Raw genomic sequence first — 19,322 nt, forward strand, 5'->3', positions numbered from 1 at the left:
ATATACCCCATCTCCAAGAAATCATAATATTTTATGACCATACTTGCAAAATTTTCTTTATGTGCGGCGTAAGTTCACTGATATAGCGATGGACATGGAATGAAGTTTTATTTTTATTAAATTTAGATTTAAGAATAGTGGTGTAAGTATGTAAATATTTCTCTTTTCTCCAATTGCAGTACATTTGGGTTTAGAGATATGGCAGTAGGCTTTGTATTGCAATTTATAAATGTATGTTTACTAGCTTTGCTTCAAATTAAAAAAAATTGCTGCCATAAAAAAACGTTTAGAAATGTGGTACATACAATACGTACATTCCAAAATGTATTTAATTTTTGTAAATTGCGGCAAGCGAAACTAAGCATAAAACATTCGATAATTAAGATGGTTATAGGAATAATCCTTTAAATGTATACATATATTATAAAAAGTAAGGAAGTAAACAAATTTTTTACTAATTGAAAACTTTAATAAACTAATAAGCATCATTTAATAGATTAACTTCCATTTGTTTAGAGTCACAGTAATGAGGTGTTATTTGTGCTTCCCGTATTTAATTTCCGTAGCAATATATAAATATATATACATACATATATATATATAGTATATATATATAGTATATAGATAGATATATGTATATATCTATATATATATATTATTTTTACAGATTTTAGAAAAAACTGCAGTTATTTGTAGTGATGCTGGATCTTGTAGCTTTATTGCATTTGTAATTTTGTTGTACGCTGTCGTTGTTGTTGAATGTGGCAGAAAATTATTTTTAGTGATTTAAGTCAGTTCGATGAAGGTGCATCCTGGAGGGAGGGGCGAGGCCTGGCTCAGACGTCTGCAGTTCTCGACGTTATACTCGGTGAGCGCGAGTGTATTACAACCTTATGACCGTTCTTTGTCACAAAGCCATCACTTTCGACCAACACGGCCGTTTGGCGACCATTATTGCCATTTGATCCACTACCTACTCCACCACTCGCAAGTCCAGGACTAACTGGGCTCCCACAGACGCACCCTTCTGGGCTATTTAAGACGCTAGCTTTGTCATCCCGCTCAGTGTCTCCAGATTTTTGTCCGACACCTGGATCGGTACTATCGCCATTTTCAGGAGTAGAGTTGCATTCGATGTTTCCTTGAATTTGACCAGATGTACGGGCTTTATACTTTCGCCAGGCATTTTGTATCAATCGTGTACAATATTCTTCCCGCTGTCGCCATAAAGTAGAGGATACAGGTTCATGTCCTTCCGCATCTGCTCTAGGAGCAATTTCGCCAATTTCACCAGTATCTTCTATTGGATTTCCTTTCCGTGCGAAAAAGTCTTTGGTTAGAGCATCCAAAATATCAACACAATACATCAAGTCTCCTCTACATATTGGTATATCCATAGATATGATTTTGTACTTATTCGGCTTATGTATTTGTAAAGGCGGCTCTAAAACATCCAGAAACTCAGAAAGTTGATCATATCGGATATATTGTGTGCCCTCGGGGTCAAACTGTTGCCAAATTTCGTAATACATATCATAATCATCATCAGTGAGACCTTCCTGCACGTCCTCGGTTGCCTGACTATAGTTTTCGAGAATGACAGCAATATACATATTAATAACTATCAAAAAGCTTATAACTAAGTATGAGAGAAGAAACGTTATTCCAACTGTCGCTGAACCACAATTGCCCGGATAGCCCTTGTCGTTGTCGGGTGGATCGCAATTTTCCTCATTGATAATAGCGTCTAAAACACCATCCCAACCGGCTGAGGTAGACATCTGTGTTCCGCAGTGCATTTAGCGGTTACAGAGTCAATTTTATAAGTCCGATTGGGTGATTTAATTCAAATACGTATTGGTGAGGCAGCAAAAAAGTTTAGAATAAGTTATTTTTATTAGTTAAAGGGTTGTTTGAAGCTAACAGAACAACATGGCAGCAAAATTTAATCAACTAATTTAACTCGTCCTATTTACATATTTGTTCTTACTACCTATATATAAAATACTCGTATTAACAGATATACTTCAAACGAAGAATTTTGGAAGTTGGACAATGTAAAAAATGCAGAAGAGACGCTAAGTATGGTATATATTCGTCTATTTTTCTATAAAAATAATTTGTAGATTATGCAATGTTGCTAGAAAAACTATAAATTGAAAAATTTTCCTGGATTGAGGGTACGTATTTTTATCTTGAATATTCGTTTTTTTCTGTTTTTGATACGAGTAAAATTATCTTTAAAAAGGTTTTTACAAAAATCAAGGTTTTATTGCAGTAGAAATTAGAGACAGCTATACTAGTCATTTATTAACTGTGTAAGTACCAAAAGTGAAGCTGTGATTGAATCAGTAAGTGGAAAATTTGTTTCAAATCAAAATATGTCTAAATTAAAGCCATTTCTATGCAATTATCGCATTTATTTATGAAGTAACTCGACACTGAGAAAGCTTCTTAATCAATAGTTGCGCAAATTTATGAGGATTTTTTATTAATATTAAAACTGGCGATTGTTGAAAGAGCTTAATTAGATAGAAGCGAAAGAGGGTATGGGATAGTGAATGACGTCTGAATAGTATGAATAATGGTAATAAAAACAAGTAAGGAAGCGATAAGTTCGGGTTTTACCGAACATTTCATACTCTCGCAATGTGCAAGGATCAACGCCAGGAAAATACTTTCAGATGTAGACAAAACTTTATGTTAAAAATGTTTGTAAGAATTCAGCATTCATTATTCGACAAAAGTGTGAATAGTTTACAATCACATTTGGTTTCTTAATAACTTATTTTATATGACTTCGACCCAATTAGATTCTATTTACATAGATTATATTTTACTTCGTGTCCGCAATATACGAGTATATAATATAATCAACTCAATTAATTCAATTGAGATATAGTACGTACGTGATGTATACTCCACCAAATAATATTTTGTGGACCGATTTTACAAATTTTTGGCAGTGAACTATATTATTCTTTCACTTAATTTTGCTAAGATATCTTACACCGGTCAATATAAACGATATAAATCCAATTGGAATATTGAAATTCTTATATTAAATATAGGATTCGATTTTATTAAGTTTTGGCATCAACACATATTATTACCACGGGTACTAAGGTCCACATATTCCTTTCCAAGGGGGCTTGGAGTTATTATCTGATTTTGACCATTTTTGGATGTGAGATGGCATACTTTGAGAGCACTATTTTTGCAAATTTTTAACTCAATATCTTCATTGGTGCTTAATTTGTATGAGGTAAAGTGAAAGTATCAGATGGAATTAAAAATTGTGTTACATAGGAAGTAGGTGGGGTTTTAGTCCGATTTCGCCTTTTGTAACATAAGGATGTCAAGATAGAGTTACGTACCAAATTCGGTTCCTGAGATATAGGATTTCGCCTAAAGATGGTCGGCGCCATGCCTATTATCTTTTAAAACCCTTAAGCACCATTTTGGTTGAGAACATATTTTTTAGTGAGTAATAACACATTTAGTAGTTTTTAATGTAACCGTTAAATGGATGGTTACCCAACTCGTCTAATCATCCTGATGTTAGGTGAACAAAACTATTATGATCTGTTACAACATGTTGCGAGGGTAAAACGGTGTATATATGTATGTATGTATGTATACTCGTATATTTAATAAACACAACTAATAATTGAGATGTTTTTTTTTAACATTTTAAAATGTGAAATCATGAAAGTAACAACTGAAAATAAAGAGTTCATTGAGATTAATTTTTCTACGGGTAATGATATGTATAGATTTTTCATTATTATGATAAAAATTTTAATTGAAGATAGTATTTAATGGTTCAGAATTAAATTAAACAATAAATGAATATGCTTTGAAAAATTCGTTCAATGTTGCTAATTTAGCTTTTACCAACAACTACCATAGCTTAATCAACAATGTAATATTCCCTCTTTTGGGTGAGTGGATTAGAAAGACAACGCACCAATAGGTGAAAAAAGAAATATACTTATGAGTATTGGTGCGCCGCATAATAACGACACTCAATCAACCGGCAACGGGAATATTACCCAACGACAACAACAATAGACAACATGAACGGAACATGAATTGTGGCTTCTTACCTGGAACAGCAATATCATACTTTGGCCAAATGTTTTAAAGTTATAAACGTCGTTGATGCCACTTTTTTCTTGTACATGCATAAAAAATGACATCCCGAAAATAGCGAAGATAAACATGACGAGAAAGAGCAGCAAACAAATGTTGAATAGAGCTGGCAGCGACATAGCTAGTGCGAACAACAATGTGCGGATACCTTTAGCACCTTTGACCAGACGCAGTACTCGACCCACTTTTGCAACGCGAACTACACGTAAGAGTGTTGGTGATACGAAGTATTTTTCAATAATATCGCTAAGCACGAGACCTGTTAGAGAAGGAGTAAATATTGTCGCCCAAAACAAAATGAGATGTAAAATAAAGGAAGCCACAATATGCAACGCTGTTACGGCCTACGTGGCCGCATCCAGTATTTATAAATACTAATACACAAGTAAATACTAATTACTAATTACTAAAGTGAATGTATAAAATATCTGAAGCACACCTACACGTGGTGTATTTGGAACATTTACAAATATTACGAGTAAAAAAAAAAGATATATATTATAAACAGAATAGTTTTACAAATAAAAATACATTTGTTTCGTTAAATTATTTAAATTGATAAGTAGATACAAAGTTGTATAGAAGTATATATACATATATGCATATGTCAAAATAAAATAACTTAAAATTTTTTGCACTGTTGATAAAAAATATTTAATCCTATGAAAGCCTTTATTGAAGGAAGCAATCGTTTAATATGAAACAATTTTTGTTCGAAATATAAGAAATCATAAGCTCAACGCGTAAGCAAACACCTGCAGTGTGTGTAAATAATTGCTCCTGCTTCGAAATTTAAATTATGTATTAAGGCATATATAGGCGCTCGCAGTCGAAAATTACAATTCGCAAGCGATTAGTTTGGATGCGTAGTTATGTTACATATTATATCTATTCAAATAGTTATTGAAATAATAAGAAAAACATTAGCATATCCTTTTTAGAAGATTGCGCTCTTGTATTCTTACCTATTCCCAACACTGAACAATTTCTATGTTTTACAAGTAAATACTTTATTTGGACTGATCCAAATAGAAATTTCAGTTATTGGAATGTGTATATTAGAGTCTAAGCGATAATTCGCAGCATATATTTAGTACCAAATATCGTGAATGAATAGTGATAATACAAATCTGTAATATAAATTTTATGTTTTTAAGTCAAAACATACTATATACATATATATGTATTTGAGGCTACTACACTCATTTCTATTTAATTGTCAAAATCAGAGCTACATTTTTGGATGATCAGAACGTGGCTTAGTAAAATTAATTTGTCATTGTATATGTGTAATTCGTTTATCTATGTAAATAAGGACGGAACTATAAATTTGTATACTCTTTCGTCTTTATGAATATGCATAGCTAATCAAATTGTTGAACTTCCTTACTTAATAATGTTAATAATGTTATATTTGAATTTCTATCTGTCCATATAATTTTATAAAAGGTTAGTGTACAAATGTAGTGTATATGTATTAATATAAAATATAAAACTTTGTTTTATACCTACGAAGTTTGCACTACAACGCTTATCAATTATAACTGTGATTTATCGAAGGGGTCGCAAACTACTTACATAAGATGAATTTAGTCTAAGTTGCGACTTGCGTTCATAGTAAAGTACATAATTTCCATCGACAAAATGGACAAAAACCATTAATTGAGATAGCCATTGGATTATGCAACGGAGAACAAAAGTAAATAATCTAACTCTTAGTGGGGCATTTTAAATTTAAAAATCCGGTGCAAAGAACAAACAGAAGTATGCAATAGAGTATTCTATTGATATCTCTGGTTGATACTATGTTTTTTTGGGTATATGTATGTGTAATGTAGACTTTGAAACACAGCCATTGAATTGAGAGAACTGACTTTCTCATATCCATTCAGGGGATATTCAGGTTCAGGGCGACGTATATTAATATATCTCGCTATTTGATATCACTTTTAATTCATTGACTCCTTTCCATTAATTTTTGTATATGCTTTACTATTAAATTTCTTCCTGAGAGCATAATGTTATTGCTAGAAATGGCCGTAATTCGTTGCCACTAATTTTTAGGTATAAAGGCTCGTCTGTTATTAAAGTAAAGCTTTAAGCTAAAAATGAATTCAGGGTTGACGATTTAATTTGTCAAATTGGAAAGGGCGCAAAGCGCAGGTATATTATATTCTTACTTTTTTTTATAAAAAATATTATTATATTGGAAATCGTAAATCTATTCATATGTATCATATAGGGCATCAAGCAGATAGTTTAAGTTGTAACGCTTTTGAAGCTTGCAAATAAAAAGGTTCTGATCACAATATAGAAGCCAATTAATATATGAAGGCATAATAATGCATAGCTAAATTAAATCGAAAAGGTGTATTCATGGAAACTGTTTTTTACTCAAAGCTGAACAAATATGCATACTTATGAATCCTATCTTAACAGTAACGATTTTGGATCCTAACAAAAGTTATATGTGCTATTTCATAGCAGAAAAAAAGTATCTTTTCCATAAATAACACACCGGTATTACTAATGTCAAAATACATTAGTTGTCTTTCATGCCAAGTTTTTATGAAAAAGACCCTTTTTATTAATAATGTAGTAAAGCATATTTTAAGCCATCTTCTGTAGAAGTAAATTCCGTTAAATTTAGGACTTTTATATTTTTGCTATGTATTGTATTCGTATTCTTGATGAGTTGCCGTTTTATTCCGGCAATTTAAGCCTTTAATTTAAGAAAGTGTATAAATAAAAACGAAGCAAGTAATCATTTGTGCTTTCGTATAATATTTCAAATAAGTATGAAAAAATAAGTTTCAAAACAATTCAACAAAAAAACTTATTACTATTGCAAACCACGAACTTAAAAGAAATCCTTTTTAGAATAACGCAACAAACAAAGATAATATGTAATTAAATCCAAAAAAGTTCTGTACACGAAATAAAGGAAATAAAATATTTGTAAAAATACTAAATCCTTTACTCAAGCATATATTCAAATCTTCACAATGTAAAAAAATACTGTTTATATATATTAACGTACAGAACTCAGTATTTCAATATTATACCAAGTTTTCGTGGTATCAGAAACGCGCAAAGAAATATAATTTAAGAACATAATATCATGGAAGTCAATATAAAATACAAAAACAACAAAATGTAACATTATACAGCAACATATTCACGGAATTCAAGAGTCGCGCTATTTACCGCATTTCTATAGTTTTACAAGTATATTAAGTAACATGTTTCATTACTTAGATGTAATTTCATTCCTTTGCAAATACTCTTTTCAGAGTTTTTGTTAAATAAATCTGTTTATACTTAATACAAAATCTTTGAAGTTATAATAGTGCCACACAAACACAATAGAAACATGAGAAATGGTACGGCTTATGAATTCCTTAATTATTATTAAACGAATATTATTAAACGAATATATGTACAGATATCAGAAATTAAAAAAAAAAAAAACCATATACATATAACTATATGTACAGGTGAACTAAAAGAAGCCTTTATACGACACCAATAGTAACTAAAAATAAACACAAAATGGCGTTATAAACAATTTGATGTTTTGCATAGCATCATAAAAATATCAAAATATTAATAAGCAAAACAATTGATTAGAAAACCAAGAGAAATACTAAAGCACAACATATAGCTTTCAGTACAATAGTACGTCTGGATAATATGAGTATATTAAACATTTTTAAAACACTCGAATGAATAATTTGAAAAAGAATAATGTAAGCCATATTTTAATTCGAACAAAAATATTTATACACATATACGGACTGCGAACAATTCATAGCACGGTTGACTTTATTTAAAAATTTAGAATTTACATTTATGGGATTTTACGGTTAAAATTTTTAATATTCAACAACAACAAATTACAAATTTACACATATAACGCATATTTAAACGATAATTGCAAAATTACCAGAAAATGGACTTTTGGCTTTTACTTACCTAAGATGGATAAAATGACAACTACTACATCAAATAAATTCCACGGCTCTATAAAATAGTGATACCGTAATGCGAATATTTTTAATAGACATTCGGAACTGAAAATAACTACGAATATCGCATTTAAATAGTCTAGGACAGCATTATATGTTTCGGACGCATCGTATCGATCGAGTGTCATGGTAAACATATTTAGGCCAATAAATAACATAATTATTATATCGAATTTTTTATCTGTAACTATTTCAAATACTATTGCTTGTGGACGCCACTGTAAGAGAAGAAAGAGAAATATTAAAACCGTGAATTCAAAATTACTTGGGAATACTTCAATTTTGCTATTTTGGTACATATAAGCTATAGCAAGCTTATTTTTGTTATTATTATAAAGGCTACGATAACATGCCAGTGTTACAAATTAGTCATCATTTATTTTAATTAAATTTGTTATTGTTGATCTGTGCCAAAAGCAACTTTATTCTCAAGAATTTGGTACGACTTTTATAAAAACAAAAAATAAGTTCCATTGGCAATTCTTTTTATTACGCATTTCTGTATTATATTATTGGTAATTTGTTAAAATTTCCGAACTGAATTTTGGTTAATTATACAATATAACCGATTTTTATTTTGTTATAGGTCACAAATAATTATTGACTATTTTGAAAAAGATTGACAATCTTTAATAAGAGTGATTATTTTTTTCTGTACTGTATCTATAAAAAGAAACGTGCATATATTTGCATTTAAAATTATCTAGAGAAAGGACAACTAACAGTGATTATGATTAAACTGTGTATTTAATTAATTTTAAAAGTTTTAATCAATTAATTTCTTAAGTTCACTCGTATTTAATAGTAGGGTTATTAAAATGCATTTGAATAAATTGCTATCGATATTTATAGGTGTCGAAAATTTTCCCAAAACATGCAATCGAGTATGTGGCGCAAAGTAGGATGCATTGTACATCTGTATCTATCTACTATGATAGATAAGTAGATACATATTTATTTGTTCTCATGCTTGCACTTTTATATAATAAGACCTGAATTTGCAGTTCATGCAAATTCATACAAATAAAATAAGATTTTAATATGTAAAGAAAATCTATAGGTAATCAATTTTGGTATATTTATGTATCGGCAGATATAAAAATGTTTAAGGACAGACTACCGAACATGGAATTTAGTTTGCGTTTTGGCATGTGTGTGGATTATACCAAGTGTTGACATACTAAAGCAACTTTTTTAAATAACAGTGGAAGAATGGCATAACTCCTGATGAATAGTTTTGCTTGACTATACAATTCGACCACTCAACGCGGATAATGCACGCGCTCATACATCCGTTGCCATGGATGCTGATGATTTAAAATATTGCTAGATATATAGCTGGGCCCTCATTCATTTTATTTAATTACGCCATCAGTGTTTCAAATGAGGGCGTACTGATTGTTTTAAACACGTATAAAAAGAGGAAACTTATAATGTAATAAATCGCGAAACTTAGAAAAAAGTATTAACAATTGGCACAGATTTGAGTAAATAATTAATACTATCATTTTTTTATTTTTTGATCGATTATTGTATTGTTGTTTTGTGATAAAAAGATGTAAGCCTTACCCTCGGTCTAGGAATGGCTTTTAATGGTTTTTTAGAGCCCATCTTTTTCATAGCATTATAGTACTTTTTCTGATCTTCTGTCATGAACATTTCTAATGATCCACCTGCTTTTTTCTTTTGCTCGTTAAAATTATCAATGATAACACCAATGAATAGATTGAGAGTGAAAAATGATCCAAATATAATGAAGAATACGAAATATAAATACATGTAGATATTGGTTTCACGGATTGGTTGCTTGCCCACCTATTGGACGTTAATGGTTATAATTATTTAATCCATGTTTATTTAGGTTGGTATTGGTGGTGGTGTTGATATATTTATATTTGTGTTAGTAAATTTATTAACGGTGTTTTCATATGGTTTTTTTTTGTTATTGGTGTTTAATTAATTTCGTTTGCGTTGTAGGTATAGTTCGGACGTGCAAGTATGACGTGATAACAGTGTAACGTAATTTGTTGTGTTTATTAGGTTGTTTATTTTTGTTTTTGTGAACGGGAAAGAAAAAAGAAAAATTTTTATGTTAGTATTATATACTGTTAGGAATGTTCAATATGTCGATATATGGTATAAGTATGTATATGTATGTATATATAAGTATATTTATTTACTGAACCGGAACAGTTTTGAATTACCTCGCGTGAATCTATTGCATCATTCATGATTGGTATCCAGCCTTTAAACGTGGCCACTTGAAAAAGGCACAGATACGCATTACCTACATGATCAAAATTCATAGCTGAATTTACCCATGTGTAGTTTTCACTCTCGCAGGCATTGCGGTTTGGTATAATTTCATGACTTAGCTTAGTACCATTTTGATCTTCGCACTGAGAAGTCGAGCAGTAATTAGCAATAATAATAAGTAGAAATAATTAATGTAAACATTTTATAATAAATTGTTAATTAATGTACAGTATGATATTTTTACAATTTTTATTTTTTATTGAAATACATATTAAAATGAATTGCATAATATGTAAGGATCAGTGAGCTAATTCTTTTAACGTAAGACTTTTACGAATAAAATTCACGACTGATTTATATATAGTAGTTAAAATTAGAGCATTTCGAACTAATTATTGCATCAATACACTTAAATAATAAATATAATAGAACATTTTACAGTGAATAAACTTTAATATTTTTAGCTACATATGGCTATAAAGCTGATTGTTTGCAATAGTTATTCTATATAATAAATTTTCATCAGGTCATGTACGTAAAATATCTATATTTTTTGTATGTATTGATTTAATATATTATTACTAGTTATTGCCAAAGTTAATTTTTCATTTAATTATAAAAAGCTCTATGTACCATGTCACGTATGTATATATATGTTTTAATATTGTAGAGGCATATAAATACGATTATTATATGCTACGTGCGAATGGGAAAGAATAATAAGGTTTATTAAATTTTGACATGTATAGTATGTAATTATAAAAGTGGAGTTTTTTCGGATCGGTATTTATTTGTTGGGATACCGTTTAAGAGTTAGTCTTTTTCATTATAAAAACATTTAAAATTCTCTTTAAATGTTCAGAAAATCTTGATATTTTATTACCACATTTAATAATATTGCCTTCTATATGTGTCTGTTTTTTTATCACAATAAAGGAAATCTATACCGAATGAAGTGTAATTAAATGTGTTAAAAGTTAACGCGGCATTAAGAAACACTCGTCATGGTTTTTTCCTTACTTGAAATATCCAACTATTTACGAAAAATAGATGCAAAGATACGCTCCAAATTAGTTCACTTCTTTATTGGTACAAATATTTCGGATCGAATAATTTTTTTTTTAATTTTCATTATAATATTTGGTTTTGCATTATTGTTTACTGATCGTTTAGGCTTTAATAAAACACTTATAAAAGCCATTTTTGTATGTTATTGTAAATCGACTGAGTGGATATAATACCACTAAGACGATTTAATAAAACATGTGTATATCAATTTTTAATAACAATTTTTCAATTTGTTTTTTTTTTTTTTTTTTAAATTAGATTTCAACGTACCTTAAAATATTTTCCAGCAAAAAGCTGTACACCCATTATGGCAAAAATTAGCCAAAATATTAGACACACCAATAGCACATTAAAGATGGACGGTATAGCTTGAACCAATGCATTCACGACGACCTGTGGGTTCGAAATGAGGGCAGCAACAAAGCCAGTTATGTTTACGTCGATGATCGCATTTGAGTACAGTGATGTTAGCAATAAAAACAATGAGATGCCAACAAAGTTTTCAGCGCACAAGATGAGTGAAATTTAGTGTGATGATTGTATCCAATCGTCAAATTTCGATTTAAAAATATAGAGTACAGATGGAAGTTTGGTTTTAAAATTGTTATGAGAAAACGCGATAGGAGAATAAATTTAAACAAATTTCTTAATTAGAGTTAGTTTTATATAAATAATAAATATTATGTGAATAATTATTCGAAAGCAACTATGTTAATAGTTTTGATTTTTGGATGAGTTTATTGTAAAAATATGCATTACTTATTTAAATCAATGATTATAGTTAATATAAACTGTATCTAGTTAGGTGCAGAAACATAATAAACACATATATATTAATGAAAAAAGTATCTACATGCTCAAAATTTAATTATGTATTAAATATTTTAAATAGTAAAATTCTATTTTAAGAAGCAAAAATTAGGCACAGATATTTATTTACTTCAAGCAAGAAGGACAGTTAATCAACAAAAAAGCGTTTATCAAAATATAAACAACTAATATGCACTATTAATTTGTTTTAGTTAATAATGTACGGAATAACATGGTATATGCTTTTGTAAGTTTAAAAAATGAAAATAGCAAACTAAAATTACTAAACTGATATATAAAGAATTCAATAATCATATATTATATAAGCAAATTTAACAACTTTAATGCATAATACGACAGATTTATCATATCTCAACAAACGATCAAGAAAATATGAAATTAAAAAAAACCGAAGATAATGATATGGTTAAAAATGTAATTAATAATAATAAGAATAAAAATAATTTATAACATAAATGGTTATAAAAATTACATGTATGTGTTGCTCGTATTTTAAACAATATCTTTTATATTGAAACGTGCATCTTTTTCTCTCTAGGTCTTTAAAACACCCTTAAATATATGAATGTATATATGTATCGTGCATATTATGTATATGCTGATTTCACGCGTGTACGCGCACGGGTGTACTGATTTTATGTATGTGAGTTAAAAGAATTAATCTAATTACTTGACTTGGAATGTGAAGCAATATATTTTTGTTTTATTGTATTTGTATTAATTGTGAATTTTTACATTGTATTTGAATTAGGTGAAGTGTGAAAATTTTTAATAAACTAAGGGAAAAGTATATTCAACAAACATTTTTCTCGATCAAATCACTACTTATCTAGTACTTTACTATAAATTGTTAACTAAAATCATACCAATCAAACAATTAGTAGAATAGTTAATTGATTATATAATGAATAATTCAACTAACGTTAATGATGCATTTTTTGTTTTGAATGAAATTTGACATATTATGATGCATTTTGGTTTTCACTGCTGTTAAACGAATATAACGATTGCATTAACGAGAGAATATGTTTATGAAAGTACGTACCCTCATGCCCTGCATTCGGGACATGGCACGTAGTGGTCTCAGTGCTCTTAACGTTCGCATAGTCTTGAAGGCTTGAATACCACCAGCTCCAGCAAGTGAAGCAACGAAGTTGATAAGCGACACCTAGTACCGGTTTTTCGAAAGTCATTATAAACAAATATTCTATTCAATACAAGTAACGGAAGTTGTATGTGTTTTAAAGGGATAATTTTTTCTAGTTTTCATTATAAATTCTGTGGCTTGTGACATTGTGATTTTCGTATATATTGATAAGAGAAGAGGTCTCTCTTCTTCTTGGCTTAGTGTTTTTGAATTTGGTATTATTCGAACTGTCATTTCAATCGTCAACTGAATCTGAAAAGTTATTGTTTCATAACACAATACCAAATAAAATAAAATAAAGGGAACAGAACGATACGAAACGGAAGGGAACTGCAAAAAATAAATATAAATACAATAGAGATGTCATAAAATTTAACTCTTTTAGAAACCATCAATAAACACTTATTATACCTAAGAAATATTTTTAAAATAAAATAATTCTTACTTTTGTATGTGTCTTATACTTATGACTTTTTAATTTTGTATGTTGTTACTTATTCACAAGACGAACATCAAGTCATGTGAAAAAAGTACGAGAATTATGTTTTATATAAATATATAACATGTAAAAGCTATTCATGATATAACTCCTCAACCTGTCAAATCAATGCTGCGAATTTGCAAGTAAACTCAGCGACTTCCGTGATGCCTTTGTGCTCAGTCTGTATTAGTTGTAAGTTCGTACTTAAATGGATATATATACTTACACTTAGAATTTTTTAAATATCTTTGGGTCATATTTGCCTAACGATTTCAAAAAGCTCATATTTTAATTCCAGCTGTTGTATTCGATCCTTTTACAGAAACTGTTGTTAAGCTCCACAATGGCCAAACACAAATAACGAACTATTAAGACGTGTTGCTATGGGAGAGGATATTGAAGTTTTCATTCTTGTTGTGACTATTTTTTTTATTTACATCTTTATGTAGGAGTAGATTATCTATTTCGAAGAAGAACTAATATGTTTCCATGGTTTTCGAAGAAAACACAAATATAAAGAATCTGTGCACGTTTATGCAAATATGTACAAATGAAATTATATTGCATTTGTCTATTGTGGAGCACGGAGCGATCTAGGAGACTAGGTTGGCTTGCCGAAATTCTGACAAATTATTGCTCTAACTTTGCTGCCAGACTCAATGGAGAAGTGATTTATAATATACAAGTATTATATTAAAATGAGAATTGTCGAAAGAATAAGTCACATAAGAAGCCAAGACCAAGCGATTCTGAGAGTAAAGCAATTTCGTATTCTGTAAAAATATTATTTTAAGTAAAACACTGCCACCACTGCGTAGGCAAAGAAGTGTTTGTGCTTCTGAATATATTTACATATAATATATCTAAAATTTTATCTATTTATATGTATATAAAAATCAAATCGATTGCACATGGGAATCAAATATTAAGTACACCGTTTCGATGGTTAAATTTATACATGGCGTACAAGGATACTTCGTTTATAGGGACAAAGTGAAATAAAAGATTCAAAAGTTTATATGACTTTTGAACTATAATACAGTGGATTTGGTTTACTTAAAAGTATTTTAGTTTGCATGATGTCTTTGCTTCGGTTATGGTTAATGTGGTAGCAAATAATGATAAATGAAGCAAGGAATAAATAGACGATGCTTAAGACACTTTTATTAATCGATATATTGAATAATGCGTTTACAATATGAGCTTTACATTTTATTTAAACATATCCTTCAGTGATTTTACTCTATTACAACTAGTTGCTATTTTGCATCTATAGGTATATATAAAATAACCACATATTTACTTTAAGAGAATTTTATTTTGGGCTTCGAATAAGTGATATGTAAAAATTAGGAACACTAAGGCATCTCGGGAACTATGTCATATCTAAAACTATCGTTTCATCTAAGTCTATTACATTTGATAACTTATCTAATTCTATATCTATTTAATATTTGACAAAAGTGCGAAAATGTTTTCTTTTAAGGGATACCCGGAGACAAGCGGAAGTGACTATCTATGTGAACTAATATGTTTTTAACAGGGTATCGGGCCGACGTGGCATACTCACTTATTGTCAAAACTTAACTATAATGCGCTAAAGGATTTCTTTCGTTGTTCTAAGCTAATATATATTATATAATTTAAGCAGATTAGATAGTTGGCATTTAATGCAGTACTGTACAAAAATTATAACGTATTACTTTCTTATTACAATAACATCATAAATATTATATGCACGTTTTTAAACTTTTTTTTATTTTATTATTTCACACTCAAAGTTATATAACAACACCAAAAAATAAAAATTCATTTTAAATGTGTGAAGTAACTTGTGTTTGCTAACATTGTAACTGAAAATATTAAATGATGGTTTGAGCACGTTATGTGATTGGAAACAGGAAAATATGAATTTCGACTCTGGCCGAATACTTAACACAAACATATACAACAAAAGCCCATATACTATACAATTGACGTTATAGTGACACAGAGCATTTACAAGTACAATACAGTTAGTATAAAGTTATTCTAGTCCATTCTTTACAAAAGAAAGTTATTTGAAGCTATTGTTTGAAAATACAACATTTGCGAAAAACTTATCACAATTTAGTTGCAACATGTCTTTCCAAGATAATTTTATGTACAAAACATATCTTTCTCCATATTGTTGCAACAGGAATACAAAAAAATTGCTTGACCTTATTTTGGAAATATGTACATACTATAACAGCATATATGTATGAAAGTAATACGAGACTCCTCATATTTATGTATGTATATATCAAAATTGGTTTATATCGGGGCATGAAGAACATACACAAATAGATACATACATATGTGTTTCTCAATATATATGTATGTACATAACATTCGTATCTATATATTGCATTATAGCTCATGTATTCACTGATGTGAAATAAATGTATTTGTGTATGTCGATAAGGTATATAAATACTTGCACATTATCTTTGAGTTACATATTATATGTATAATACGCTATTGAATAAAAGATTCTTTTAGTTCTTCCAGCTTTAATTTGTGGCAAATTTTTCTTATACTCCGAGTTAGAAATAACGTCCATCAACTAGATATATGTGTCTCGGAATTAAAGTTATAACCACGGGAATATTCAGTTTTAAATTAAGTAAAGTTCAATCACGCACTTGCGAATATTTGTTGAATATATTTAACTTGTACGTAAAATATGGCAAGATTCGTAGATTTGTTAATGTATGGTTATTACACAACAACACAAATACATAAGTTTTGAAGAATAGCATGTAAGTTAGTTTAAGTTAGAGTTGAACACGTAGAAGAAACTGTTGCATCACAACACTCAATTAGGCGTAGTACGAAAGCACTGTTTGGAATGCTTATTCAGCAACTACTTACTTTCATACCCTCCCACCGGGATACCGCACGTAGCGGTCGAAGTGCACGTAAAGTTCGCATAGAACGGAATGCCGGGACATCGTCGGCTCCGGACCAAACCGCGGCCAAATTGATGAGGGATAGCTAATATACCGCGCATTTTAACAATGCATCAGACAGGTGAAAGTGAAGGAAGAAGCACATTTAATTTACTCTTGACATATCGTTAAATAAAAATCAAAAACGGAATTTCCTTATATTATTATCTATGTACACATTTATTAAATGAAGGTCTATTGGGATTTTAATTAATTAAGGATTTTAACTAATGTTATACAAAAATTGTAATGCCTAAAAACTTCAAGAAACTTAAAAATGGTATCAAAATAAACTATTGTAAAAGCACAACTAACATAAGAAATTTTAAATTAATTAAATTATTTTTATACTTGTAAATATTTTTGTTTAATTTTCTGTTCGTTCATTAAGTATGGAAAAAATTGTCCGTCATTGGTAAAAAATAGTTTTCAGTAATAGATTTTCTGTATTTTGAGTAAGCACATGTATATTTATTACGCTCGTACTCATTTTTCTTGTAATTATTTGTATGTGATATATATTTGAGTCCAAATAATCAAAATCTGTTGAGAATCTTATTGGATAACGGGTTTACTTACCATAACGATGACGAAATCAAGCCAACACCATGCGTTTGTGAAGTAAACCTTGAAGCCAAGAGCTAACCATTTGATTAACATTTCTAAGAAAAATATAACCGTAAAAATTCTGTCCATATAGTAAAGTATATCCTGCAGTATGGGTCTTTGCGGAAGGTGGACATCCTCTAAAGCCTGGATGAAATAAATTTATTAAATATATATTGAATTGATAAATACATAATAATGCGGAACATAGACATACAGTAATCTACCATAATGTGTCATGAAATGTATATAAAAATAAAAATACCATCAATAAATTTGTGGGGTTAACTATATTTACATGAGTGTATTGAATTGATTAAATAATTAATATACATATATAAATAAATTGTGTTTGACGCAAACTTACCAAAGCTAAGCTACTCATCAAAATCATAGTGATAACAGCTGTTTCAAAATATTTATTTTCAATTAATTGAAACGTTTTCAGTCGTAAATTGCCCCATCCTTGCCAAAAAGGCGAGTCCTCATCGCCAGCTAATATTGGAAACTTTTTGTAGTATGAATCAGGACAGCAGTCTGCTGGGTACTCGTCCAATATATCTGTTTCATTTGCTTGTATTATAATATCACCGTCAAGTGGACCTTCTTCACATTCCCCATCTTCGTCAAGTTCTTCATCAAGACCAAGGTCTTCTTTACTGGCATCTCGTTTTTCTTCACCTTCCATTGTTTCTGCACTACCCTTGTGGCTTTCATCTTTGAATGGTCTATTTTTATGGCTACCATATGAGTTAATGCTGGCAGTGTCGTCGTCCTGTAGGGACAAACCTCTATGGTTTAGCTCATGTTCCAGTCTATTATCTTGGTGGTTAATTGAGTTGCCAATCATCTGCAAGAAATAGGACAGGAGGGTATATCATAAGATTTACTGAAAGTATTGAATTATATATATTATTGTATAATATTGTGTATTACCGTTGCATTATTCAGATATTTTGACTTCTTCGTCTTGTTGTTTTTCATATCGCCATGTATAGTGAATTCCATACCATCGCCAATTGCTACTTCCAACTGGTTCTGTTCTTTGATCCCTTTCTTGATTATACCATCAGCTATAATTTCATCCTGACCAAGCTCCAATTCATTATCCCCATGTTCTGTAGATATACAACGACATACCACTTTGCCTTCGCATCCATTCATATTTTCAATCGTTCAATTTAAGTAAATCAATTTGAATACAAATTTGTGTAAAAATGTTGACATGCCATTAAGCGATCGATCAACGATATGTGAACGGTGAGATGCGAATGACGGATTGCAATATTGTGATTTTACATACATACATATGTATGTATATTCAATTGATTATCGAAATGTGAAGATAGACAACATATTTTAGTTACCACAAATTTGCACATATGTTTATTTTGCGTTTGGATAGTTTGGAATGCACGAGGTGTTTTAATTCAATTATATATATGTAGGTATTGATTTTTTGATATTATTTCGTTTATGATGATGAGACACGAAAGATTGAATTATTTGGTTTTCAATTGCATTTATATGTCCAGAGAAAAAAAAGATTTAAGTAATTTAGAATACTATGTGAATGATTGATTTATATTAGTATATAACTTATTATGGATAATGAGTTTAAGCTCTGCAAATGTAGGAATTTATATGTTGGCGTGCGATAAGTAACGATAAGTAGTAATAAATAATATTGTCTATATGTATTGTATAATTTTTAACATAAAGTCAAATGTATATGCATAGATCTTATGGATCTTATGCATGTATGTATTATAATATTT

At 29.7% G+C, this 19,322-nt stretch overlaps 1 protein-coding gene across 50 annotated transcripts in view; it reads right to left on the bottom strand.

The window, feature by feature from the left end:
* Positions 1 to 251: 251 nt before the first annotated feature.
* Positions 252 to 19,322, bottom strand: part of para (sodium voltage-gated channel paralytic) — a 46,242-nt gene continuing 27,171 nt past the window's right edge. For 33 of the 50 annotated variants that reach the window (XM_070110581.1, XM_070110577.1, XM_070110576.1 and 30 more), the window contains 10 exons: positions 18,481 to 18,662; positions 17,912 to 18,394; positions 17,518 to 17,691; positions 13,384 to 13,506; positions 11,778 to 11,900; positions 10,388 to 10,582; positions 9,753 to 9,998; positions 8,131 to 8,401; positions 4,110 to 4,414; positions 252 to 1,781 (listed from right to left, as the gene is read on the bottom strand). In XM_070110581.1, coding sequence (XP_069966682.1) covers positions 837 to 1,781; positions 4,110 to 4,414; positions 8,131 to 8,401; positions 9,753 to 9,998; positions 10,388 to 10,582; positions 11,778 to 11,900; positions 13,384 to 13,506; positions 17,518 to 17,691; positions 17,912 to 18,394; positions 18,481 to 18,662 — 3,047 coding nt within the window. In that variant the 3' untranslated portion in view covers positions 252 to 836. Of the gene's footprint in view, positions 1,782 to 4,109; positions 4,415 to 8,130; positions 8,402 to 9,752; positions 9,999 to 10,387; positions 10,583 to 11,777; positions 11,901 to 13,383; positions 13,507 to 16,861; positions 16,985 to 17,517; positions 17,692 to 17,911; positions 18,395 to 18,480; positions 18,693 to 19,322 lie in introns of all 50 variants that reach the window. The other 17 variants (XM_070110569.1, XM_070110566.1, XM_070110554.1 and 14 more) reach the window with 4 other exon arrangements.

This window comes from Bactrocera oleae, chromosome 5 (assembly GCF_042242935.1).
Source record: "Bactrocera oleae isolate idBacOlea1 chromosome 5, idBacOlea1, whole genome shotgun sequence".
Taxonomy (NCBI): Eukaryota; Metazoa; Arthropoda; class Insecta; order Diptera; family Tephritidae; genus Bactrocera; species Bactrocera oleae.